This window comes from Phyllopteryx taeniolatus, chromosome 5, assembly GCF_024500385.1.
Source record: "Phyllopteryx taeniolatus isolate TA_2022b chromosome 5, UOR_Ptae_1.2, whole genome shotgun sequence".
NCBI lineage: Eukaryota > Metazoa > Chordata > Actinopteri > Syngnathiformes > Syngnathidae > Phyllopteryx > Phyllopteryx taeniolatus.
Genome location: NC_084506.1, coordinates 5607303 through 5633894, shown reverse-complemented (window position 1 = coordinate 5633894; position 26592 = coordinate 5607303). Strand labels below are relative to the sequence as shown.

The 26592-nt window shown below is 42.8% G+C and overlaps 1 protein-coding gene across 8 annotated transcripts in view; it reads left to right on the top strand.

Annotated features, from left to right (window-relative positions):
* Positions 1 to 26592, top strand: part of LOC133478083 (membrane-associated guanylate kinase, WW and PDZ domain-containing protein 2-like) — a 109077-nt gene that overhangs the window by 4976 nt on the left and 77509 nt on the right. For 5 of the 8 annotated variants that reach the window (XM_061773661.1, XM_061773662.1, XM_061773660.1 and 2 more), the window contains exon 2: positions 17041 to 17157. The exons of 1 other annotated variant lie outside the window; for it this stretch is intronic. In XM_061773661.1, the coding sequence (XP_061629645.1) occupies positions 17041 to 17157 (117 nt within the window). Of the gene's footprint in view, positions 1 to 14489; positions 14743 to 17040; positions 17158 to 26592 lie in introns of those variants that run through there. 2 more of the 8 variants (XM_061773665.1, XM_061773664.1) reach the window with 2 other exon arrangements.

Genomic DNA, 26592 nt, shown 5'->3' with positions numbered 1-26592 from the left:
ATCATACCGTCAGTAAAACATGGTGGTGATAGTGTGATGGTGTGAGGTTGCTTTGCTCCTTCAGGAACTGGACAACTTACTGTCATTGACGGAACCATGAATTCTGCTCTTGACCAGAAAATCCCGAAGGAGAATGTTTGGCCATCAGTTTGTGACCTTAAAATGAAGCGCACTTGGGTTCCGCAGCAGGGTAACGACTGAAAACGCACCAGCAAGTCAACCTCTGAATGGCTTAAAACACAAAATGAACGTTTTGGAGGGGCCTGGTCAAAGTCCGGACTTGCAACCAGTTTAAATGCTGTGGCGTGACCTTAAAAAGGCCGTTCATGCATGAAAACGTGCCAGCGTCGCTAAATTCCGACAATTCGGCAAGGAAGAGTTGGCCAAAAAGATCTCCGCGGCGATCTGAAAGACTCATTGCCACTTATAGAAAACGATGATTGATTTCAGTTGTTGCTGCTGAGGATGGCTCAAACAGTTGTTAGATTTAGGGGGCCATTGCTTTTTCACACAGGACCAGGTCACTTTGAATGTTTCTTTTGCCATAATAAATGAAATCACCATTAAAATTCATTTGGATTATATTTGTCTGATATTTATATTTGGTCGATGATCTTAAACTATGCAAAAAGAAGAAGAAGGGGGCCATTATTTTTTTCAAAGCACTGTAGTTTCCCGATATATATATATATATATATATATATATATATATATATATATATATATATATATATATATATATATATATAAAACAATGAGATTAACAAATGTAACAGTTTTGGGGGATTTATTAAGTCATGAATCTGTAATAAGTAACAAGACTACTGATATACGGATGGACAAGAATTACAACTCAAAGAAAAATATGAACAACTATTTATTTATTAGCTCCATATTTTTACGACAAATAAAAAAAAAAAATCATAAAATATGTAATTATAGATTTTACTATATATTTTAAATCAATTATACATATATTTCTTTTTTTTATCAATTCTAATTTGATATGAACAACTTGAGTAATGGTAATTGTAAGTCTGCGCTCAACTGAGTGCCCTTCTAATTGCAACACTTCTATATTGTTAAATCAACACCAATCGAAACTTATTTGAATCAATCCAAACTGACTTATTAATTATGGATTTGTACAAGCCTACCTGATGTTTTTTTTTGTCTCGGAATGTTCTGAACTCCACTTGGGCCTGTGTAGCGTGGGTGTACTGCAGCTCAACTACGCAGTCGAACATCGCGTTTGCGTTCTTTTCGACGGCAAACTAGTTGAGCGTGACTCAAACGTGTAAACGTGCCCGGAAGCATGGATGAACATCTCAAGTTATTTACTTCGCACTCGTACTTGCTTGTCATTTGAATACATGATGAAACAGAGATCAATTCAAGGAGGAAAATGACTTTGGGGAAAATGAAAACAAGCAAAATAAATGTCAGCAAAAAAACAAACAAAAAAAAACCCCTACGAGAACATCTGAACTTTATTTGGTGTTAATCAAAGGCAGGATTAATGGTGGGAGGTGCATTCTGCCTCCCATTTAACAAGAGTTTGAATGTGAAAAAATACTACTACTACATCCACTCTCGGGGGGGGGGGAAATCAGTTGTACAGGTTATAGGTCACATGAATGGCGGAAAAGGTTTTTGAAATGAAAAAAAAAAAAAAAAAAAAAGAACCTGGCACGTGAGCAGGGGGTGTGTAGACTTTTTCTATCCGCTGTCGTTAGACGAGTTCCTTCGCCACGCGGTTCTGCGGCAAATTCTCCGATCTGCATCTCTTTTTCATGCGCGGCAGGACGGAGTAAAGCGCCGCTCGGCTCAGTGGAGCACGTCGACGTGGGCGAAACAAGCGTGCGCTGACGCAACAGCAAAGGTGTCAAAAGTACTCGAGTAGTACAGACTGTAAAAAAAAAAAAAAAAAAAAAAAAAAAAAAAAGACTGGTAAAAGTAGAAATACTGATTTAACTTAGTACATTCAGAAATGTACATAAGTGCACAGGTAAAAAGGATTTTTTTTTTTTACTGGCAATTATACACAAATACAATTTTACTTTCTATTCATGTCTTTTTTTTTGTCTTTGTTTTTGCATCGCGTCAAAATCCGCAGTGGCAAAATATTTGGACAAAGTAGAAAGTACAGATCTGTTTTCAAATTTAGAGATTAAAAGTGAAAGAAAAAAAAAAACAAAAACGGGAAAAAAAAGTACTCGAGTCAAGTACAGATTCCTGGTACTCGAGTCAAGTACAGATTCCTGGTACTCGAGTCAAGTACAGATTCCTGGAAAATCCACCGGAGCACAGTAACGGAGTATTTGTGATTCGGTCCATGCCAGCACTGCGCTACAGATGGAGATGGTGCGAAGGAGCCGGCGGGAGCGTCAAAGCGAGAACACGCGCTTGCCGGGGTTGTTTCGAACACAGACGCTTATCTTTACGTTGAAGATGGGCAAAAAAAAAAAAATTGCATTACGACTGCAGCTTTTTGAATTCGAAACAAAAATAGCAGTGGTTTATATCACATGGGCGTCTTGGAAAAGTGACGCCAAGTGTTTAATTTCATGAAAACTGACTCAAAACAGCCACCTCTCGCCTTCTTTTGTCAGAAATAGCCTCAGTGGTATAAATAAAATCGCAGCTATTTTGGGTTGTATATTTATTCCGATTGTTCTCGGACGTTCCCAATTGACAAGCGCAGTTGCCTTTGGTAGCGATCAACAGGAGTACTAGTTACAGTACTAGTCATCCTTTTTGTCCATGTAGTTGTCAACGGACGGAAAATCGCCCGTTGGTTCCTCTTTTAATTTACACGTGCGCCTCCAGCGTTCACAAGAAGAACATTTGCTGATTGAAGGGAGGAAAGGAAATGATTTGAAAATGTTGCCCTGTAAGGCCTCGAAACACTTTACTCGTGTAAATATGGAATATTTTTGACTTTTTGTCGCTCTTTGTCCTCATTTGTAAGACAATTCCGAGCACTAGTAGAATGACGAGGGTGCAGCAGTGGAACGACTCTGTCTTACTAGTGATGTTTCTTCTAGTCGTCGTACAACGTTGGCTTCCTCGAAGAACGACTATATATTACCAGTGAGGCAAAACTATGCACTAGTTGACATCTGCGCACGACTAGTACTATTAGAATTCTAGTAGCACACAGATTCCAACTCGTGCACAGTTTTGCCGCACTAGTGACGCGTGTAGCTGTCCTACTAGCGCACCAAAGTTTGACTTTGGAAAACAATGATCAACGTTCAAGCCGATTTTCTGACGTTTCATCCCAAACCAGCATGTGAATCATAATCAATTGACGTGTGTGCATTTTTCTGCACGTAGTTCTACGCTGCTGCAGATGATGCGCCGAACGCTCGAAACGTCTGAGGGCCACAAGCTCGGCCGACTCTTCGGTTCCCACGTTTGCATGTGTGCTTGACGCTCGCCACCGGCAGAGGGCGCTAGCGGGTTTCCCTCAGCAGATGGAAAGCAGTTTTGACCTTCTGCTGTCTGTCTGGACACACTTCAGTCCGCCTGCTGGAAAAATTTCAAATGCTCATGTCGTTGAAGAGAGGTGGAGATGAAGTGAACTCAGATAACCTCACAATGCAAATGTTGGAACTAGTAACCTTCCTGACTGATTTTTGCACATTTTTGGTCAGAAATCAGCAAGATTCCAAAACAATAGTCCAGTCATTACTAACTGTAAAGCCGGGAAGACTTTTTTTTTTTTTTTTTTTTTCCAAAGGCTTTTTATTCGTCTTTCGTCAGCAAAACGTCTGTTTTGCCAAACTTGAGGTCAAAATTGACAAAATCAAGCGTAAGTGTATAAAACAATCCTGTTGTGACGAGCTTTACAGCAATATGTTTTGTTTTAGCCATGCTCCTCTTTTTTTTTGTTTTTTTTTTGCCAGAAATGATAGCATAAATATATCCATCCATCCATTTTCTGAGCCGCTTCTCCTCACTCGGGTCGCGGGCGTGCTGGAGCCTATCCCAGCTGTCATCGGGCAGGAGGCGGGGTACACCCTAAACTGGTTGCCAGCCAATCGCAGGGCACATACAAACAAACAACCATTCACACTCACATTCACACCTACGGGCAATTTAGAGTCTCCAATTAATGCATGTTTTTGGGATGTGGGAGGAAACCGGAATGCTCGGAGAAAACCCACGCACGGGGAGAAGATGCAAACTCAACACAGGCGGGACCGGGGATTGAACCCGGGTCCTCAGAACTGTGACTGCTCTAACCAGTCGGCCACCGTGCCGCCTGCATAAATATATATTTTTCATATTTTGGGGCTGTTTTGTGTGTTCAAAAACAACAAAAACAGATCCACTTACACAATTCATACGTGACCATCTCTATTTCCATCTCATCTCCTTTTTTTTTCTCTCTTTTTCTCAACTTTTTTCTTGTTTCTAGCCCACCTACAGTATTTTCCACAATTTTATTTATTTTTTTCAAAAATTATTGGTGAAGTTTGTAAAGTGGAGCTACTTTTTTTTGAACTGCCTCAAGCGCCTTCTCGTCTATTTTCTTTTTTTTTTTTTTTTTTTTTTTTTTGCCAGCATTGAGCTGCTGAGTTTTAAGCAGCCATAACCAACTGTATATTCATATGTATTACCGTATTTTGCATAGCTTGGACATCACAGCATTTAAAAAAAAATATATATATATTTTTTTGGGGTACATATTTTTGTGCATTTTTGGTCAAAATCAACAAAACATCGTTAGGAGCTAAGCGATCACCTCCCGTTGCGGACGTCATCTGCCGACTGCAGCACATCAACAGTTTGCTTTCCCGCTTCTTTCACCATCATTGTGCACTTTTTGTTCCCCGTGCGCATTTTGTCACATTATCGGTCAAAATGACCAAACTGAAAACAACAACCGTGTCACAACAAGCGGAAGTGCAACAGATTATTTTACTTTTGCCCGCATAGTGCCCCTGTTTTTCTGCAGATTTTCTCACATTTGCGGTCAAAATCACCCAATTTTCAGAAATAAACAACCACCTTTACAGCAGAACTGCTGGTTTTGAGCCACATTAAGGGATTTGCTCTTCTTTTGCCAACATTGTGGCCATAATTCATCACCTATTTTCCCACATTTTGGGTCGAAATTAGTGTGAAATCAACTGTGATTACCTTAAATAATCAGGTCATGACCATCTGTACAGCATAAATCAGCATGTCAAGTGTCTGCTTCTTCTTTGGCCAGCGTTGCACACCAAATTTTCCAATGATTTTCGCACACTTTGGGTGAGAATCAACCAACCGGATTTGTAGAAATAAACAACAATCTGTACAGCAGAACTGATGGTCTGCTCTTTTTTTTTGCCAGCATAGTGGCTGTATTTCTTCACGGATTTTCACTCTTTTTCACTCTTTTTTTTTTTTTTTTTTTTGGTGAAAATCCACAAAATCCGTCCTGATTTTCATAAGCTATTCATGAGCAGCTGTACGGCTTAAGTGAGTGTGTCAAGGCTTTGCTGCTACTTTCTGTAGTTTGCACATTTTGGGTCAAAATCAGTGAAATTGAACAGGATATTTTGAAATTATGCTTGCAGTTGAAAAACTGAGCAGATTTTTTTCAGTCGCACCAAAGAGCTTGCTTGCTTTCTTTTGCCAGCATAGCGCCTCCATTTCCCCACCACACAGATTTGTGCACATTTTGGGTCAAAGTCGATAAAAAACTCAAACTATCTGTCCGGGGAAACTGAATGTTTGACACACATCAGGACCTCAAAAAGTCAAACAAAACACTTTTCACTAATAAGTTTTGCCAGCAGAGCACCCCTAGTCCCCCTGATATTTTCGCACTCTTTACCTCAAAATAAACAACATATATCTTGATTTGAGGAAAAACCAAAGAGCCAGTGACGACCAGCTTTATAGCTCAACAGATCTTGTTCTGTCTCAACGAGAGGGGCAGAACTGCTCGGCCAACGTTTTTGCAAGTCATTGGGTTACGTGGGGAACATAGTGCTCCATCGAGTGCGAGCAGCGCTGATTAAACTATCAGCGATGTTCTCGGCAAAGCCGCTTCGAAAGCAGCGCGTCACCAAAATCGTAGATTGCCAGAGCCCTGCTGAATTTATCTCCCGAGTTCAGACATTAAGGGAGTGACGGGAGACTTTTTATTGGTCGGACGTCAGGAATATTAGGCCGGCCGTTCCCAAAACAAATCCCCCTTTAATCTCCGAGTCTGGCTCGCGGCGGTCTCCTGTCGCTGTGACGGCTCGGCCGTCGTAAATACGCGTCTGGTCTCGATTACGCCGTCGTCGAGAACAACACGGACGCGCATCATCATTAGGATCGGTCTCAGCGTGCGGGGTTGGTGGGGGAAGATCAATATTAAGACCTTTACGAGAGAGACTGTGTCATTTACTATTAATAATGGACCCGGCTGCCTGCTGTAATAGCACCATTAGGAGTACTGGAAGAATATTGTTCATCCACGGCTGAAGAACACAAACTGTACACATATCATTTTAATGCACGCCCACATGCAGCGCCCACGCAGGCTTTCTAGGGCACCAAACGCAAATGGGACGGTGTCAAACTAGGACGCGGGAAGAAGTAGACGAGGTCAAACGAAGTTTGGGCCTCAGTCTTCTAGAGATTTACATCTGGATCTGACGTGCAGCCTTTTGTTTCTCATGTCAGCAAAAGTATTGTAATGTGTGACCGACGATAAACTTTCAGATTTGGGTTTTGCCTGTGGCAGACTACATTTCTAATAGTTGAACGTGGAAGCCAGAGAGCTGTCAACTCATCTACCGCCGTGGACCTTTATGTTTGGCAACTGGAATCCAACCGCTTACTGCCACGACGTATATATTCGTCAAGTACCTTTTTTTTTTTAGTGAGTAGATGTGGAATAGAAATTCAGTTGTTTTTTTTTAACCACAGCAATGACTAACAGATCCATGTAGATGGCGGCGTTGCATCGCTTTGGATGTGAGATCAGCAGAGCTTTCGCGTGGAAGATAAAGATTAGGCAGTGATTCTTGGCTTGTCACGTCGACTATGAGGGAAAGAAATGCCAACACGTTGGAAGTCAGACGAGTTAAGACGCCTCGCACTCCAACAGAGTAAGGACTGGATTTGCATGGTATGAACTGTACGAAATAAATGGTCGCAGTAGGTAGATGAAAGTTTGTGTCTCAACACAGTTCGTGCTGTGAATGGCGAACGCCACATAAAAAAAAGTCGTTGATTTACTGATCGTACACAACCGGGCCGAAGGACGTCGTCGAGAAATTAAAAGATGGACATGAGACGCGAGATGAACGTTTACATCTTAAATATTACTCATTTGATACAAAAATAATTTAGTCATTTGAATATGTTAAGGTGGATCTTCTATTCAAGTCAATTTGAACGTCTTGCCACAATCTTCATCAATAACCCTCCGGGAATAGGGAAAGACATAATAATTGATCGGTTGAGGAAGTGCCTGTTCAAGATTTGTGGAATTGATTGTTGATTAATCGCGTCTCGATGTCTTGAAGCGCTGTTGATACTGTCGCGACCAATTTGGGATCGCAAGATGAGCAACGTGACCTCAGCGGTGGAACTGGTTTCCCTTTGTTTTACTGTTTACACAATTACTGTAAGAAAAAGATTTTTCGTGGAAAAAAGAATCTGCGCGGAAATGCACTTTATCCCAGTCGTGTCAAACTCATTTTTGTCGCGGGCCACATTGTAGTTACGTTTTTTTTTTTTTTTTTTTTTCCCCTCAGAGGGCTTTTATGACTGTGAAACCATAAAAATCTTTGATCACCTTTTTTTTTTTTTTTTTGTCCTGTTCTGTTGTAACAGCCTAACAGCCGAATCACCTCATCATATTATTACACCTTTTCTAAAGGTGCTCAATGTAGTCAATATAGTCCCACATTCCAAAAACATGCGCGTTAGATCACTCGAAGACTGCAAATTGTCCATCACGAGTGTGAATTGTCATTGTCTTTACGTGTTTGTCCTGCGATTGGCTGGCCACCGGCCCGCCTCTCGCCCAGTCAGCTGGGATCGGCTCCAGCTCATTTGCCAGTCTAATGAGGACCAGCGCTATAGAAAATGGATGAATGGATGAATTAGTGCGCCACATAGTTTGTGCCCTTCTATACAAGATCTCCTTGATACGAGCACAGTCCGTATATTCTCCTGATTTTGTGCATTTCCTTGCCATTCTTGTGCAAAATTGTACCGCCTGCCCTCCATTTTGCTACTTCTTATCTCGTGGGAGTGCAGGCGAGCAATTGCAGAGTTTTTGCTCTCCATGACAACGCTCGGTGACACTCGAAGCTCGGCGGGCCGCTTGCCCCTCAGAACATCCCGGTTGAAGCCTCGCAACGACGAGGCACTTTTGATCAATTGTTTGGTGTCGTCTCGCTCTCCTGATTTCAAAAATGGGAACAACGCGGTGAAGACGACTGTTGAGATAACCAGAGAAATGTATTTGTCTATTCATGGCTCGAAGCTCAGTGTCATCAGCAGGTTGCAACAGAGAGACTGGGAGAGTCACAGAAAGGCATGAACGTGGATGTACTTGCAAATTGTCATGGATTAAACCCCTGTCAGGATGCTGCCGTTCATCTCGAAATCCCGAAGGACGTGTATTTTTTATTCATTGTACTGCTATGTGTGCGTAAATGTTTGGCCGCTTACAATAAGACCTCCGAGTTTCATTATTCTGCAGTGCCGCATTTTCATGATGACTGACAAATTCCGATGAGGACACCAAATTCATAGTGATAATGACCCCGTTCATGTCGTTAAAAAAACAGCAACAGTGCTTCTCTTCGAAAATAAGGACATGCGTAAATGAGTGACCTCTAGACTTTTGAATCATAATTTATATACGGTATTCAAGGACGTGATTACATGGAAACTGGTCTGGCCGACCTCAAACTTTTGTACAGTAGTGTGTACATGCGTGCGTGTGTGCGTACAGTGCGACTGGTGAGTTTGCACGCGGGCGCGTGTGACCGCGGGCTTGTTTACACTTCAGAGGCGAGTGGATTCAAGTTAGCGAGAAGCCGATGTGGCACGACTGCACTTCACTCTCGGCCTCCTGGGAGAAAGTGGGCGCGTGGCGACTGATTATGGCGTCCCAAGATCGGACAAAAGGCTCCTGTCGGTTTACGCCTCGCTCTGCCCGATGAGTGTGTCCTTAGAAAAATGTTATGTTGTCATTTGACCTCAGAGTAGCAGCTGCGAAAAATCACCAACCCAATGTTACGCTGCCTTAAATGAAGGAGAGTAGCATCTCTGCTGTTGCCATGGCAACTCTGGATTACCTACGCTGGTGGTCTTTAGATATTGGCGGACCAGCCAGCATACTGTATGTCTCGTCTTGTGTTAGCATCAGTGCTAACATTACTGTTCAGAGCACGAAGGTGGGTAGATGGATCAATTCATTGCCGTATTGGTAATATAGAAACAACAACAATAGGAGGCGGGGTACTCCGTGGCCTGGTGCACAGCCAATCGCAGAGCAAGACAAACAAGCATGCAAACTTACATTCGCACCTACGGACAATTTCGAGTCTTCACTAAAGCCGAGCACACCGAGCGACGCGGCTGAAAAGATACAAATATCGTATCGAGACATGGCCTAATGAGCATGCCGCTTTACAAATTATTTTTAATGCTCCTGACAGTGGTTTAGTGCATTCGGTGATGTTTTGGCCCAAAAAAAAAAAACACATTACAATATCAATTGTTGTCTAACAAAAACATTAATAAATGAAACTAAGGCCCTAGCTACTGTCAAGGAGGAGAGGGTGAGATGTAAAATAAGACCGACTTCCTCCGTATATCCGGATTTAGAGAAAATGCAATTGAAAAAAAAAAAAAAAAAGTGAATGACAAGAATGTTAAATGAGGAGGAGAATATGCAAATCCTCTGAGGGGGAGGAAGGGCGAAACGTTAAGGGCCTGGATGCTCAAGTAACAATGACGGGGTTCACGTTAGGTTCACCTGCTAGCGCACTGTTTGCTCGGAATCACAGCAGAAAAAGGCGGAAGGCGCTTCAATTAGCATAAATAACATTTGCGGCGCTCGTAAATCCTACAGATGGAGCGTGCATCAAGCACAAACGCACTCAGGTATTCGTTTAATAATATGCTTATTATTGCAGTTGTAGTTCACCAAGGTGTACTATGGTATCATACTGAGAGCTGTTACTCATCCATTTCTTTAACCGAGATCAAATCAAATCAAGATTAAATTAGCTTCATCAAAATGGGGAGCGTATTAATATCAGTTCCCATAAGATCGCGAGCGGCCATGAGAGAAACTAGGACAAAAGTAGCTTTATTCTTCAACTTCCAATATCGTTTTATCTCCTATAGTTTGTAACGAGAAGACTAGATATTTTTGTCCATTTGGTCGGTCTGCCTTTCCGTCTGTCCGCTAGCTATCCAGTGCACGCTAACGGTACGATAGTAGCCATTTTTCTGTCATTTATTTGGTCTGTCTGTCTAATATTTTGTATTGAATATTTCGGCTACAGTAGTTTGTTACAAGAAGAAGATTCTATCCCTCTGTCCATCTTTCTGTCTGCCCTCTAGCTGTTCAGTGTACTTAAAGAGTACAATGGTAGCCATTTTCGAGCATTTTTCCATCTGGTGTTGTATCCGTCGGTCGAGCTTGTCTGTCTGTGTTTCTGTCTGTCCAGCGATCTATCGATCCGTCCATCTATCTATCTAGAAAGTATTGTTTACATATTCCATCTCACTATATTGCCGTTAATGCAAACGCAGTCGGCGCGTTCCACTGAGTCATGTCGCTAATGCGGCGAACAAAAACATCCAGTAAGAGTTCAGCGAGTGTGCGAGTGGCTAGTCAAGTGCCGAGTAAACAAAGCTACTACTTTTGTGTTGCTAAGCGACAGACAGGTGCAATTATGACCTGTTTGCCAAATGCGGCATGTAATGTCGTGTGACGCTTCGGCTGGTGGTTGCTAACGGTTCTACTTTGGCGGCGCCTTTGTCTTCGTCGTCGTCTTCTGATTCTTTTTTTTTTTTTTTTTTTTTTCCCTGGGTAGAACTCATAACTTACATGAAAACCAAGACCTGTTGGTGCGTTAAAAAAAAACCAAGCAAATGTGATGCTGAGGCAAGAAGTAATCAATGGAAGACATTTCAAATAAGAAGCACGGTGGTTAATGTGTTTAGCATGTGTGCCTCATAGGCAAGTTGGGGGTTCGAATCTCGGTTGGGGGGCTTCCTGGGTGGACCTCAGATGTTCTGCCTGTGCCTGCGTGGGTGTTCTCTGAGTACGCTGGCTCCCTTCTACTTTCCAAAAACAATCCCAACTGTCCACAGATGTGAATGCTTATGAATGCATTTTTGTTTTTGTTGGTGAAGGAGCTAGCTGGAATTTTGTGGTGTTGGTGTTCTTTTACTGCACTATTAAAAGCAAAAACATAATTACAAATCACGTGATTTGACGTATCATTTGCTGTTTGTTGACTAGCTCGCAATGTAAGAAAAAATTACTTTCAGCTAAACTTGAATATTTAATTGCTGGATTACAAATATGTAAAATTAAAAAAGTGAATCTTTTGTTATCTATTTCTGAAATTGTGTGTTGCTGTATTTCCACCCAACAAGACTCCAGTCCAGCAACACGTGTTGAATATCAACCTACTTCCATCCATCCTTCCATTTTTACTCCCCTTCCCAAATGCGGGGCACAAATACACAAACAAGCATTGGCACTCACATTTACACCTACGGACAATTTAAAGTCTTCAATTAACCTGAGAAAATTATGAAATGTGGCAGGGAGCCAGAGTACCCGTAGAAAACCCAAGATTCCATTCCCGAACCTCAGAAGCAGACATGCTAGCTAACCGTCCACTGTGTGGCCTGAGAACAATCGCTAACCGGGCTACTTCCGGGTGGGAGAAAGTGACGGACTACCGCTGACCTGAATTGAAATGATGACAAAACTTTTTTTTTTTTTTTTTAGGCTATCCTTTAAAAAAAAATCAAAATGAATCAAGCGATGTCCTAAAGAGTTGTACAGAGAAGATGGCAAAACACAGTAGCCACTTGTAAAGGGACCAAAACCTCGAACATCAGCTTTCTGGAAGACGTTTTCTCACGGGTAGTGTATGTATAAAGTGTTTGTTTTGGTTATAATTTTGCAAAACAAAATGGACTAGCCTGCTAGCGTGACAGCGCACGATGCATTTCATTGTCAAAAGAGCACAAAGTCAATTAATAAGCTAGTCCTTCAATGATCGTGTCAACTGTCTCAATTTCCGCCATGTTTATTTTTGAATCAGCTTACACTGTTGAAATGTAAATTACGACCAAAGTTCTGTCGTTGCTTCCAGACAATTTACCTCATGTCCTAATATCTAATATCTTCTTTGACTGACACTTCACACATTCAGACTGCAGCGGTAGAGAACAAGGCTAAATCGTCGTTCAAGTCATTTAGCCTGTTTTCTCCATGGCGTTTGTTTACTAGCGGTGCAGACGGAAGCGCGCTTGAGTTTTCGCCACCCGGATGTTTGAGTGACGTCACGGTGAAAAAGTCCCCTAAATGAAGATGAAAGCAACCAAACTTTTGCAGGAGGGAGACATCAATGACGGCCAATCTCCATTTGGATTTGTTTTTGGCCTCTTGCGGAGGCCTGCCTACTTTTTGTTTGTTTCCTTATGGCGGGATCAGTTGAGGGACAAGAGGCCGTGCGACCGGCGTGGTCCGGCCAACCTCTCCAGGGAGCAAGCAGAAGGAGAGCCGACTGCCGTCTGCCTTGATGACTTTGTGATGGATTGCGGCTGTCATCTGTTCCGCTCTCGTCGCGCCGTGCTGTAAAACGTCGCAGCGAAGCGCTCGGCGGCAAAGTACCGGCAGCCACATAACGTCGACGGAGGCGCTTCGAGTGCACATTTTGATGTTGATGTGTTTTCCTTACCGGTGTTTGTTGACGTCTTTGTTTTTTCGACCAAATTGGCACTGGAGGTGTCCTGGCTGGCGTCCGCAGCTGCGAGCTCGTCCTCAATGGGTTACATTTTTTCGTGCTCTGTTCGGTGACGTCTGCACAAGGTCGCGCAGGGGGAGCATATGGTGGGCGCGATGCTGAGCATTTGAGGAACGTCAGGGAGCATCTGGGCTCATTCACACGCAGAAATAGAACATAACTTTATGGCACACAAAAACATTTATTGCTTCCCGCTGGGATAATTTGCATTGAAAGTAGATATTCCTCTGTGCGGAACGCTGTTCGCACTTTCATGCTAAAGTACCAATTAGACTTGTGTATGTAAGTCACAGCAGCCTAGTGGTTAGCACTTCTGCCTCACAGTTTTGACGTTCTGCGCTCGAATCTCAGCTGTGTTTGCGTGGGTTTCCTCAGGGTACACTGGCTTCCTTCTACATACCCAAAAACATGCATGTTAGGTTCATTGAAGACTCTAAATTGGGGTGTCTAAATAGGTGTGAATTAGAGTGCGAATGCTTGTCTGTCCGGTGACACGTTTTTGTGGTTCCGCCTCTCCGACAGCGTTTGAGTTGATAAGCTACAGCCCAATGAAAAAAGACAGGTTACGGTGCTACCGGAATATATGTCGTGTAGCGTTGCAACTGTCTTGCTGAGATACGGCAAGATTCTATGGCAGTCGTCTGACACTGTGCAATCGGGAAAGACCGCATTTCTCTTGTAGTCTGATCCAGGCAGAACAGGATCATGAGTGGCCCAAACGTACATTTTCCAGTATGTATGTATGTATGTATTTATTTAGTCATCTATATTTCGTGCTTTGTGTTGTGCGCTAAACTTCGGCCGTGACGCCGATGCACTTTCCGACGTTTATTGAAGAGGACAAGCAGCCAAGCACAAAGAGGAGCACGCAGCGGATGTGGAAAATGGTTAATCGGAGCTGCAGTCAGAGCTCCTGATGTCACTCTTTAGGCCACACCCCTTAAAGGCACAACAACAAATGTACTACAGCAGTGATTGTCAGTTTTATGCGGGCTCCCTCGAGTGGCATGCGAAAGAATCACTTCCCAAGTACAGTTCAGTTGTATCTGAACTTCTAAGTTTTGTACATCTTTGATTTTTAACATTTGTAAACATTTATTTCGGTACGATAGTCATTTAACGTTCACGTGCAATACATTTTTAATTGAATCATTTTCCTACCTTTAACTGCAGCGTGAATGTCCAAACTGTGTCAAATATACTTTTTTCGGAATTAAACCTTTGCCTCGTTTGTGATGAACACTTCGTCTTAAAATTGGAGTGCATTACCAGCGGTACCCGACTGGTGGTGCTGCCACACCGCGGCATCTCTCCGATCTGGTCTGGTTCGGCTCGCCGGCTTCCCGCTGGCACATCTCCCTCTCCTCCTGCTCCTCCTCTCTCTTCTCCTCTGCTCCCGACGGCCGTCGTCTCTCCGCATCCCCCTCCTTCCCCTTCCTCGGCTTCCATCGCCGGGATTAAATTTGGCTGCGGCCGGCTGCCGAGCGCTTGAGCGGCGGCGGCGGCGGCGGCGGCTGAGGACCAGCAAGAGGACTCGGAGAGGAGGAAAAAGACAAAGAAGAAGACGAGGAGGAAGAGGAAGAGGATGTGCGGCTGGCGAGGATAGAGGACGTCAGGGAGGACACCGGGCTCTTTTGTGGATGTATACCGGGAATATTTTTGGATAGCAACATCTGGACCGGATGCAGATGAGGTGCATGGACTGCACTGCCTTTATTTCTCCAAATGCGTACGTGTGTGCGTGCGTGTGTGTGTTAAGGTCATTGTCAGTGTGTGCTGAGCAAGCCGTGCGACACTGTTGTTAATTTCATCCTGCCCGCTTCTTGTTTTTCTTCCCCTTTTCCAGTAAAACAAACACTTAATTAGCTCCATTTGGGGTAGCACGGTGGAGAGTGGTTTACACGCCTGACTCACACTTGTCAGGTTCGCGGTTTCGAATCTCGGCTCCTTTGTGGCGTTTGTGTGCCTCCCGCGTTCCAAAAACATGCACGTTGACTTCATTGAAGACCGTCAATTGTCCGTACATGTGAACGCTTGCATGTCTATATGTGCCCTGCGATTGGCCGCATTGGCGACCAGTCCAGGGTGGACCCCAAAAGTCAGCTGGGAAAGACCAGTGACTCGCTCGCCTGCTTAACAGTTCTGAGGTTTGTGGTTCGAATCTCATTGTTTTCTCCAAGTATTCTGGCTTCCTCATACATTCCAAAAACATCCATATTTGCTCCATAAATTGTCCATAGGTGTGAATGTGATTGGATGTTTGTCCTCACCCGAGACTTAAGGATAAGGCACTTAGAAAATGGATGGGTTTCTACTACATGAGAGAAGCTAGTAGCAACGTGATGAGATTTGCCCAAAATGAGTCTCTAAAAATGCTGAGTCTGATTGGAACAGAAACTTCAACCTGAGTACAACGCAGCAAGGATTAAGAAAATCGGATGATGCGTTCTGGAGGAATTGCTTTTTTTGTGTCGGAGAAAATTGGGGCGCATTTTTGTGGGATATCAGCTATAAAACATCTGGTCAAAAAATTCTAACTTGAGTAAAATAGTAAAAGTTCATTATTTGTCCACATATCTCCTCGTCAGTTCATTTCGTGGGCGACCAGGGGAAGCCCTTCTCCGATTGGTTGACAAGTTTCAGTTAAAAATATCCACCAGTCGATCGTACGGGCCGAAATTCCGAGACCTCGAGGCCTCAAAATTACCGAGACGTTTCTAACGCCGTCATTTGCTCAACTTAAGTAGCGCAAATGGAACGTATTTATGTAGCAGTAGAACCGGTCATTGTTCTTTAGCAATCAATTGTTTTTTTTATGAATGGAGGATTTTAAAGTTTGTGTTTTTTTTTTTAGAATCCATTCCAAGCCATCTTTATTTATAGACCATTGACCAAAGTGCTTGACATACTGTAAATTAAACAAAAACACAAACACAGCAAAGAGCAATACATGTAGCAAGATAAAATACCAAGAATGTACTGTAAAACCAATATAAAACTGATTTAGCAAAGTTGAAACAAAGTAAAAACAAAACAAAAAAGCACCAATTAAAACAAATAAAATAGTAAAAAGTACATAAGGATTAAAATCAACAACTCAGCCTGAGGTCAAAGCCAGAGAGAAAAAAATATGTTTTTAAGAGAGGATTTAAAAAGAGGAAATGAATTTAAGAAAATTCCAGAAAGATGGCGGCCACTCGTCACGTTGCAAATGAAAGTCAGAGAATGTTCTTCAGTCCGGAAAATCATGAGAACTTAACTTCTTCGCGAGGTTCCGCCGTCTGCCGAGCCGAGACGAGAAAGCCGCAGGGCGACGGCTAATCGCGGCGTTAATCTGCGCCGGCCGCCAGCCAGAGCGCCAATGTGGCGAGATGTCGTTTAAAGACGTGTTTGGCGTTCTGTGAACGCACGCCGTGTTGACCCCGTTGCTCGTCTGGTGCTTCTTTGGGGAAGGAAGGAGGAGGACGGCGCGGAGTTTGAAGCCTACAATTGTCGAAGATGGAGACTGAACGAAAGGGATCCGGTCAACCGTTGATTGAGTCATGGATGAAGAGGCGTGTCCCAAGACCTTTGTCAATACATGCTGGAGCAGGACACTTGGCTTCCTCCACGCTGTCCTTTCGTCGATTCCGTGAGCAAGGCGTCGTCTTTTTCAGGGCGTTCCGTCCTCCACGGGGCCTTTGTCACTGCAACCGCTGACTTTGCGCTTCCACGAGGGATCAAAAGTTCACACAATTGCCATGACGCGAATGTGTGCGCGGGTGTGTGGCAGCCTTTGTTGTCTTGTCTTTGGCGTCGAAGGCTTTTTGCTTGATTGAGCCGTGCTCTTCTACCCAACTTCAGCGTGCGCCTGAGCCGAGTCCAAGTGTGTGCTTTTAAGTACCGCATGTGAACACTACGTATCCCCCATGATAAACGATAAGGGTGAACTGTCAAATAAGTAGAAAGGATTTCGGCGTACGTATGTGTGCAGGATAACGAGCCGCGTGGCCACATGTAAGCCTTCTCCGCTTTCTTTGGTTGGCAGGGGGCGTTGTTGACAAGGACCTGCGGCACTACCTCAACCTTCGCTTCTCCAAAGGCTCCGTGGACCACGACCACCAGCAGATCATCCGAGACAACCTGTACCTGCGCACCGTCCCCTGTGAGTCTTCCTCCTTTCCCTTTGTCCTCCTCTTCCTCTCAGCATCCTCACCGTCTGTGCAATTGTCTCTTTTATGGCCTTTTTATCACTCACTTAGGTAGACCACCACCCCCCGCCACCAGCCCTCCCCCACCTGCCCATTTCATTCCGTTTTCCTCTGTTTGAGTTTCCCTGCTTGCCGCCCTCAGGATGTGTTGCGCTCCTCCTCCATGTTTTTTTTCCCTTTCACATTACACACAGGCTCTTTCTCTCCGTCTCTCGCCGCCTTCCTTCGCCGTCGTCCGGCTGCCGAGCTTTCAGCCTGGGGTTTCCACGGCAACCAGCCTCTTGTCTCGAGGCTTGTGTTGCAGTGACTTCCCAACCCCTGCTACCCCCCCCCCCCCCCCTTTTCAGCTAACACACACACATACACGTACACACACACGCACGCACCAAAACGTCACTGGGTTGGTTCCATGATCCTGATGGGTCTTTTTACGTTCACACACACACACACACAATGCCCAGAGGCTGCATTGTAGACGTGCACAATTTTGTGTGTGTGTCCCTGCATGTGTTTTTTGGAGGGCGATGTCATTGCTGTCAGCGCGCAGCAGTTTGTGCATCAGCTTCAAGGCTCCCCGGCATGACTCTGCAGACTACTAAACGCGTTACATTGCCCGGCGCGTGCGGACGTGCTCAATGTGGAAGCGCTCTTGTGTGTGTTTTGATCGGGTTACATATTGCACATGTTCGTTGTCTTTATGTGGAGTCCACACGTTGTTTGCATTGAAAGTCTCTCTATATTCAATTGGGTTGAATGGTGAGCTGTATAGTCTTAAATCATCTCTGCAAAGCTTGTTCTAGGTTTTTTTTGCGTTGGATTATGATGAATTCATCATTTTGCAAAAAGATCCATCATTTTGCAGGAAAGGTCTAATTTTATAAGAATATAGTTGTAATTGTGCAAGAAAAAAAATCTGAATTTTAGTACAATCAAATCCAGAATTTTACAAGAAAGTTGTAATATTATGAGGATAAAGTAAATTTTTCAATAACATTTTATAAGTGGGGGGGGGAAATACACATTTCCAGGGTAATTATCATAATATCAAAGAATAAAATAAAAAAATTATTAGCAAAAAATCAATAATTTTACAAGGAAAATATCGCAATTTTAGGGAAATTAAGTCAGTTTTTCTGACATTTTATGAGAAAGTTGTAATTTTATGAAAGTGGTTGTTTTCCTTTTGAGGAAAATTTTAGTATGAGGAAAAATTCCATAATTATACAAAGGAAAAAAACATTAATTTCGTAACTGTACTTCGATGATAATGTCACAATTTTGAAAGAATCAAATCAGAATGTTATGTGAATCAAAGCCATAATTTTACAGGAAAGTTGTAATTTTAATAGAATTAAGTCATTATTTTTCAATAGTAAAATAAGGGTTTTATGAGGAAAAGAAATCCATAATTTTATTGTGGAAAATATCGTAATTTTACGGGAATAAAGTCCTACTTTAACAAGTCTAAAATATTTTTTTCAAAAATTAATAATATTAAACATAATAATAGCAATAAAAAGATTAATCAGCAACAGTAGTTATGAGGAAAAACAGACCCATTGACAATCGCGTTTCCTGCTGTGCTCGTCTCAGCCTCTGAGGGGCAGTGTGATACACGCGATGAGATACAAACTCGCAGTAACAAAGAAAGTAGAAGTAGTCGTGATTCTAAACTGTTATTATAAGAATATAGACCAGAAGGTATTGTTATATTGCCTGTTCGTATGTGGTTATACAGCATTTGTGTACCAATATTCATTATTTTGAGAGCTATAAGTGCCGCGATTTCAATGCTAGTTTTCGTGAGCTCGTCAATGGTGTTTGTCGTTTATTGTATGTTAGCTTTGAGCTAGCGATTTTTGTGCACAAAAGCAAAGAGCGAAACGATTCAGTAGGTGTAATTCTTTTATGCGAGTTTAGTTTTACAGTGAACTTCAACGGGAGTGTCGATAAACGACTTTAAGCAAGCGACATTCACTCTTACTCCTTGCTACTATGTTAGCACCTTAGCAAGCTGTTGTTGTGATCACGTTGGCGCGCCACGCCGCCCGGGCGCTGCTGCATAGAAGTGCTGGAGCGGCGTACGGAATGGACCGCTTGTATGACGGTCAAATCGGAGATTTTAGATCCAGTCCGATCTGATAATCGTTTTTTTTTTTTTTTTTTTTTTTTTTTTTTGGTGACATCGAATCGATTTCCAATGTCAAAGATCGGATCGGGACACCGCTAATAACAAATGCTTTCATTAAATTGCAAGGTTGATGGAGTGAAAGGTTGTGAAAATGGTGCACTGCTGCCTTGGGAATTTGCCCAAATTAACCCCGATCAAAATCACGTGGACAGATGGCCGACTCTAAATTGTGAAGTAATTGTTTTTGCCAACGTCTAATGTGGGTGGTGCCTGGCGTCAAAGTGTAATCAGCTGATGATCACGCCAAGCGCTCGCCATGGAAAAGTAAGCGGGAGGGCCCGTTGGTCGCCGCTTGCCGCTTTGATTTATATTTCCATTTTACGTGTGTACTGTGCTGTAAAATTTATGCGACCAGCCAATTTAAGAGACAACATTACCATCTGTTTAAAAAGGAAAGACATTTAAAACGGTACACCTGTTTCTGACGAGTTAATTCAAAAGAGGGATAGCTAGACTTGCACACTTTAATGAGACACTAAACAAAACCTTCTGGGGGAAAAAATAAAGAAATTAGCTTTTCTATAGATGACAAGGAATATGTGGTCGTTAACAGTTACAGTGCGTCCCACTGGGTCCTGCTTGGTCCCCCCCCTCCCCCATGGTATAGGAACTTGAGCGCCTTTGTTTCGCTTCAGTGCTTATCTGGCGTAAATGCGACTTATAGTTAGCTCGTTAGCGCTGTTGTTTTATATTCATGGTTTTTCCATACAAATACTGTATCTACTGTAGTTGTGACTTTACTACTGCGTTAGTGTAGGTTAGTGCCAGACTATGACGCGTTCCGACTTGTAGTGTGTATGTATAAATTTGTAGGCGTAACTCCCGTGAAAAGCGGAATATGTCACTTGTCTTTTGCTTGGAAAATAGCAAAAGTTTAAGATGCTTGAGTGCGAAAGGTAATAGTATATATATTAGTACATTGGACATCTTAGGTAAGGGACTTTCGTGGCCGTATTTTGTGTAATTGTGATATGTAATTTGACTTTATTCATGCATGTACATGCAGTTTTTCATGTTAATCACCAGTTTTTTTTTGTTTTTTTTTTAATTAACCTTTTTTGTTTTTAACTTGAATATATACGTGGGTCCCAACTATGCAACAATAGGAAAATGCCCGGGGTGACAACAGTTGAGAACCACTGCACAGGACTAATTCTTAACTTGTAATTCTTTTCATTGAAAAAATTTAGGACATTTCTGATTGACCCCAAACTTTTGAATAGTAGTGTGTAATTTGACAACAAATTGAATTTAAAATTCTGAAGTCATGTAATAAGGGGCCACCCATTTAGCATGAACATGAAATACACGCACTTTATTTGCTTTCGTGGGCCACATAATAGAATGTGGCGGACCGGATCCGGCACCCGGGCCTTAAGTTTGTCACCCGTGACATAGAAAATGGATAGATGGATAAAACGACAAACAAGCGTCTCATTCGTAACCTTTTTTCTTTGGCCGTCCACTTTTGTCTGCAATTTCCTTCTGGTTTTGTCGGTGACGACACGGGACAAAGTTCAAGTCAGCCGGCTTAAACGCCCGTGTGAACCGTGGCTTTTTCGCCACTTTTCAATTTAAAAAAAATAAAATAAAAATTTTAATAAAAAACCTTGTGTCTGACTGTGGGAAGACTTCCCCCTCCTCGTGATGTGCAGCTACAGTGGTGACACCCCCGTATTAAAATGCCAATCATTTAACAAAGCCCAGTACAGTGGAATGGAAGATTAGATCGCAGGCGTCCTGTGCCTCATTTTGATTCGCATGCTGAATATTTAACTGGCTTCTTAAACATGCCATGTCGCAACCGTTGTGACGGACGACCTTTTGCTGGGGCGGGGGAATTTTTATTAATTCCTTACATTAGTTAATTGGTGTATTGACTTACCATTTTAATATATAATAATATGGTGAATAGTATTGAAGTAAATTGAAATGCCTTTAATCTGTTCCACCCCCCCAAAGAAACACCGCATCTTTTGTTTCATGTTTTTAAGAAAGAAAACTGCACTGTATTGTGAAATGGAAGTATAAAAACGTATAGAATGTCAAGAAATCAACTGGTAAAGTGTAAATAAGCTGAAAGTCTGACACGCACGCACACACACTGGCCGTGCCGCTCAACCTTCACGTGCGATGGTGCGGCGGCGGCCAGCGGGCTCGCTTCGTCGTGTTGGTTGCGAGCGATTGTGAAAATCCGTTTTTTTTTTTCTTCTTTCCCCTCCCCGCGTCCGCACTGCTCCGCCCGCCGCGCTGTCACTGCGCGTCTTGTCAGCTTGACGAGCAGACGCCATTCTGCATCACATGCTGTCGCGCCGAAGGACGTGGGAGGAATTGTGTGTGTGTGTGTGTATACTTAAAATGCTGCAAGACTCGCATGCAGGCATCAAGCATTTCCTGTTACATCACACAACTCAGTGTTGGGATGTACTTGTTTGTTTGTTTTGTAAACCGTATGAAACCCTGTTTGTACACACAACGCATAGATACGCACATTTTCGGCACGACAGAGCATGCGCAGGCAGAGCGCGGCCCGGCACCATTCCGATTCTGACAAAATGTTACTTCTGATCGGTTTGGCAAAAGGAATATTCAAATATCCCAATGAACATGCATTCGAATTCAGCCTGTTTACTGCGGCTGAGGTGTTCATATGGAGCATTTTCACTTGTTTTGGGCTGCTTCTAACCCAATTCTAATTGCAATGCAAGACTCCACGTAAGCCCGGTTACGATTACTACAGCTTAACTAGTCACTTACAGTGGTTGTGAAACTCTTCTTCGTTTCTGTCTGCTTAACTTTATCACACAGCACCAAGGCCAAGTCACACACACACACACACACACACATACACTAGAAGGAGCCGCAAAAAATTGATCATGATGCACAAACTGTTTAATTATTTAAATTCTATTTAATTATAATTACTACCACCACTACTACTACTACTAATAATAATAATTACTACTACTACTACTACTAATTTTGTAAAGCACAATATCATAGAGTGCTGTTTTCGTTATTTAAAAAACACCACAATTATTTTTATTCGGTTTTTGGGGAGGCTGGAACGGATGAATGACATTTCCATTCATTCCGATGGGGAAGGATGATTTGAGATGTGAATGTTTTGAGTTGCGGAATGACTTAAACTCTCAAGGCACCACTATATGCGTGAGCTTTGGCTCAACCGAGGTAGGGTAAATAATGCTAGTAAAGAATGATTTGTTTTTTTAGGGGAGGGGGAAGAAGCAGCGATCAGGTGTCTCAGATTGTAAAAGAAGCAATGGCGCTGCGGGTGGATGAGCGAGGAGTCGAGATGGAAGGCTGAGTAAAGTGCAAATGTGTGGAAAAGCACGGCGGGCGTGAAGCAAATGCAGGTAGTTGCGAGGGAGCCTCGTAAGTCATTCCCCTGGAGAACCATCTCCCCGCAGCCTGCGTTGCGCGCGTGGGGGAATCGGTAAAAGGTCTATAAATAACCGCAACAGTGAGGCTCACGTTTCGCCTCCTTAGACAGCCTAGAAATACACGCAGCTTGTCACTTTACATCTGGACGCGCGCTGGACACCCAGCAGCCCTCGCTGACAGGGAATCCTCCCAGTGGAGAAGGTGAAGGTGGTGGAGGGGATGAAGATGTCGCCTGGTAACGTGGCCCGGCCGCTTAAAGAGGCCGCGAGTGCTGTCAAGTAAAAGCGATGATCGCATGGCGAGGGAAACGACACCTTGAACGTCTTGACGCTCGCGGGGTTATTTTTATGCCGCGTTAGTAACGTTTCTGGAGAGCGCTTTCAAGTTCATGTTTACGAAACGGCTCCGACGGCTCGCCGCTCCCACATGCGCCGTCGCTAAGCAGCTCAAATAACTCTGAATCAACACAAAGTGTCAAAATGTTGTTTGGAACGTGTTGCTTTTCATGACTATAACGCCCAGTGGCTAGAATACACATTGTATGAATCATTACTGTATGCACAAATATCATGACTCAACAGGGAGATGCAGTGCAGTGAGAACTTAACTTACAGCTTTAATTAATTCCGTGACCAAGCTCTTAACTCTGTTGAATTGAATTGACAGCAATTGACGGAGAAAGTGTTGCAATAGTAGCTATGCTAAGTTTTAGCCCGTCTGGCACTGTAAGTCCTCGTCCTTTTTTACGTTATACAAACCAGTTGTTCCTCTGTTTGTCTCCGGCAACATCCAGCAGGATTTGCTATCTTAAATATTAAACACGTTTGACACGAACGACTTTCGGACCCAAATGGTTTTCAAATCATTCCGAACACACTGCAGGATAATCGCTCAGGAAAACCTTTCGCGGGCATCCGATAATCGGGCCTTTCTGAATTTGATTTCGAGAGACGCAAAGTGCTCAAATTTTGTGTAGCCCGCTTAACCTTATAAACAGGATGTGTGCACACATTTAAGTGAAGCCATAAAATAAATTAACTGTTGAATGCAGTTAGAAACTCCTCGAAGAGCAATTTCAGTCAAGTGCAGCATGGGAAAAAACTGTATAAAACCAAGTCAACGGCGATATCTCATAAGCGAGCCTCTAGAATGTTATTAGAATCATTGATCATGACTTACAGTAAAACATTAAAAAAAAAAAAAAAGCTGATGTGTGTAAGGCCAATATTCTATAGGGAAATATCAAGAGCTTCAGTTGCAAAATCCTCCAGTATTGTGGCTATAAGTGTGCCTGCAGCTTAAAACAATATGAGCGAAAAGCAACATACAAACACAGCATACAAAAGTATAATTAAAATAGACTATTTTACATAACCATTTTATCTTTTAATTTTCTTTCTTTTTTTTTTTTTTTTTTTACCTCATCCCCAAATGATCTGGCCCATCTGTTCGTTTGAAAAGTCAAATGTGGCCCTTGAGTACAAAGGTTCTCGCGCCCATGCTGCAAAAAAATGCCGTAAAATGCGATGTTAATAGGAGCTGCGGGAGGTGATTCATTCCCTTAAAGTTCATCACCGCAAGCCTTTCATTCTGTCTAGCAAGACAAATGCGTCAAGTCATTAACCTACAAAGCCGTCCAACTTTTTTTTTTTTTTTTTGCTTGTGTCGTTTATCGTGCACTGTATGTAAAGTACACAGGAGAAGGACGAGGACAATAAAGGTGGTCATCAGTTGCGTAGTATTGTGTTGCGTTAACGTTCACATTTTCGGACAGTTTGTCACAGGGGAATACGATACAGACCCACGCGCGTTTGGAGAAAGTCCCATATTAAAAAATGAATAAAGAAAGAAATAAATAAAACCTTCCATTTTCTTTTCCACGGGCAAAAACTTACACAAGTAAAAACGGCACTAAAATACCGAAAGCACTTTCCCACTTGCAAGTTAGGCACTTTAGACCCTGTTTTATGTGAAAAATGTAATTCAATAAATTACAATTAAAGTCTGCCAAGAGACTACGGATGTTAATTAGCTGTATGCTAACTGAGGCATGTTTACACAAATATTGTACTGGTGTTCACTAATGTGCATTGTCCCGTTTATATAAATAATAATAAAACATAAAGAAATAATAAAAGTGAGTTAAATAGAGTTAGGAATGAAAGAATGCTTGCGATGCTTTATTACATATGACAATTAGAAATTTTGGGACTGATTTTTGTAAGAGTCACGGAAGTGGACGCAAATGTTTTGCTTTCACGGGCCACATAAAATGGTGCGGCGGGCCGGATGTGGTCCCCGGGTCTTGAGTTTGACACCCGTGCTCCGTACGGTCGCTACGGAAGACGACCGGCCAGGCAGACGGACGCTGTCCGTACGCGAGGCCTCCCGAAGGAACACTCGACGCGGCACTCGAAGTCTGACGGATGATTTGGTGGCGGCGTGACCAATTTCGCCTCCTTCCCCTCGTCTGCGTTTGCGCCCTCGTGTGATTGCCGCCTCCTACAACGATCCCTGACGCCGTCTTTAGTTTCTTCAAGTGACTGCGAATGGGGCCTCAGACATACATTTTCTCATGCTAAGTGGGTTGATTTGAATTGGAATGATGAGGACGACGGGCCTGATTTTGCGTGCGTGAGTATCGAGGTGGTGATTGTGCCGTTATGTAAATGCTGGAAACAAACTGTACTTAAAGGCAACATCATCTCTGCTAGCCTAAATACTTTCAGAAGCAGTGACAGTACACAGTACATTTGAGGAGTTCAAATACAAAAGCAGACATCCTTTTTTGTTTTGTTTTGTGAATTGAGTAAAGTGAGGTTTTTTTTTGTTTTTTTTTTTATATTTCCGGGTCCAAGATAAAGCTAGCTTTTTAACTGAAATAGTCTTTCAAAGATGTCTTTGTCATTTCATTGAAGAACAAGGCAACTCCAAGGAAATAATTTTGTTCAATTATTATCAAATTACACCGAAATGGTGTGTGATAGAGGGGAGTGTACTAGAACTAGTCTAACTAATTGAAATGCTCTTAATCCGCCAGCACCCCCCCAAAAAAAACACACTTTTTGTTTCTGATAAAGAAAATACTGCTGCCTTGTATTTTAAAAAACATGACTTAATAAAAGAGAATTAAGAGGAATAAACAGTTTTTTTCTAAAGTGTAATTACTGTAAATACTGTAGTATTCGTGTTAGATGTGTGCCTTAAAGGGGCATGGCCTAGTGAGTGCCATCAGGAGCTGGTTGGCCGGTGCATTTGATGTGTGAGCGTTTGGGCGTGAGTTGTGGCCGACACCAGCTCCTCGCAAGCGCTCTCATTTCGTATTTGTGTGTTGTGTGATAAACTACACCTTGTGGTTTGCGCTTACCTTCCGTGTGAGTGTGTGTGTGTGTGTGTGCGTGTGTGCGTGCATGTGTACAATGTACATCATTCCTGAGGGAGTGGCTCCTTAAACGGGCGATTTGCCTGCCGGCAGAGTCTTGTTCAAGATGGCTGACACGCATTGATGTGCTCATGCGCTCCCTGTAACGTGATTGGCACTCTGCGTCATTGTTGGTGCTTTGCGTACGAAAGAAAACTGCAACAGGAGTTTATTACACTTCTGGAATATTGAAGATAATTTATCTTTTTTTTTATTTTTTTATTTTTTATTTTTTTTCCCACGGCGCACCCTACAGGTGTCAATTGTTATTAGCACTGAATAGATTCTCAGGTGCATTTGTTGACAGATAAGAAAATATGAATATGTGAAATATGTTCAAAATAATATACGCCATTCATAAACACACAGCTG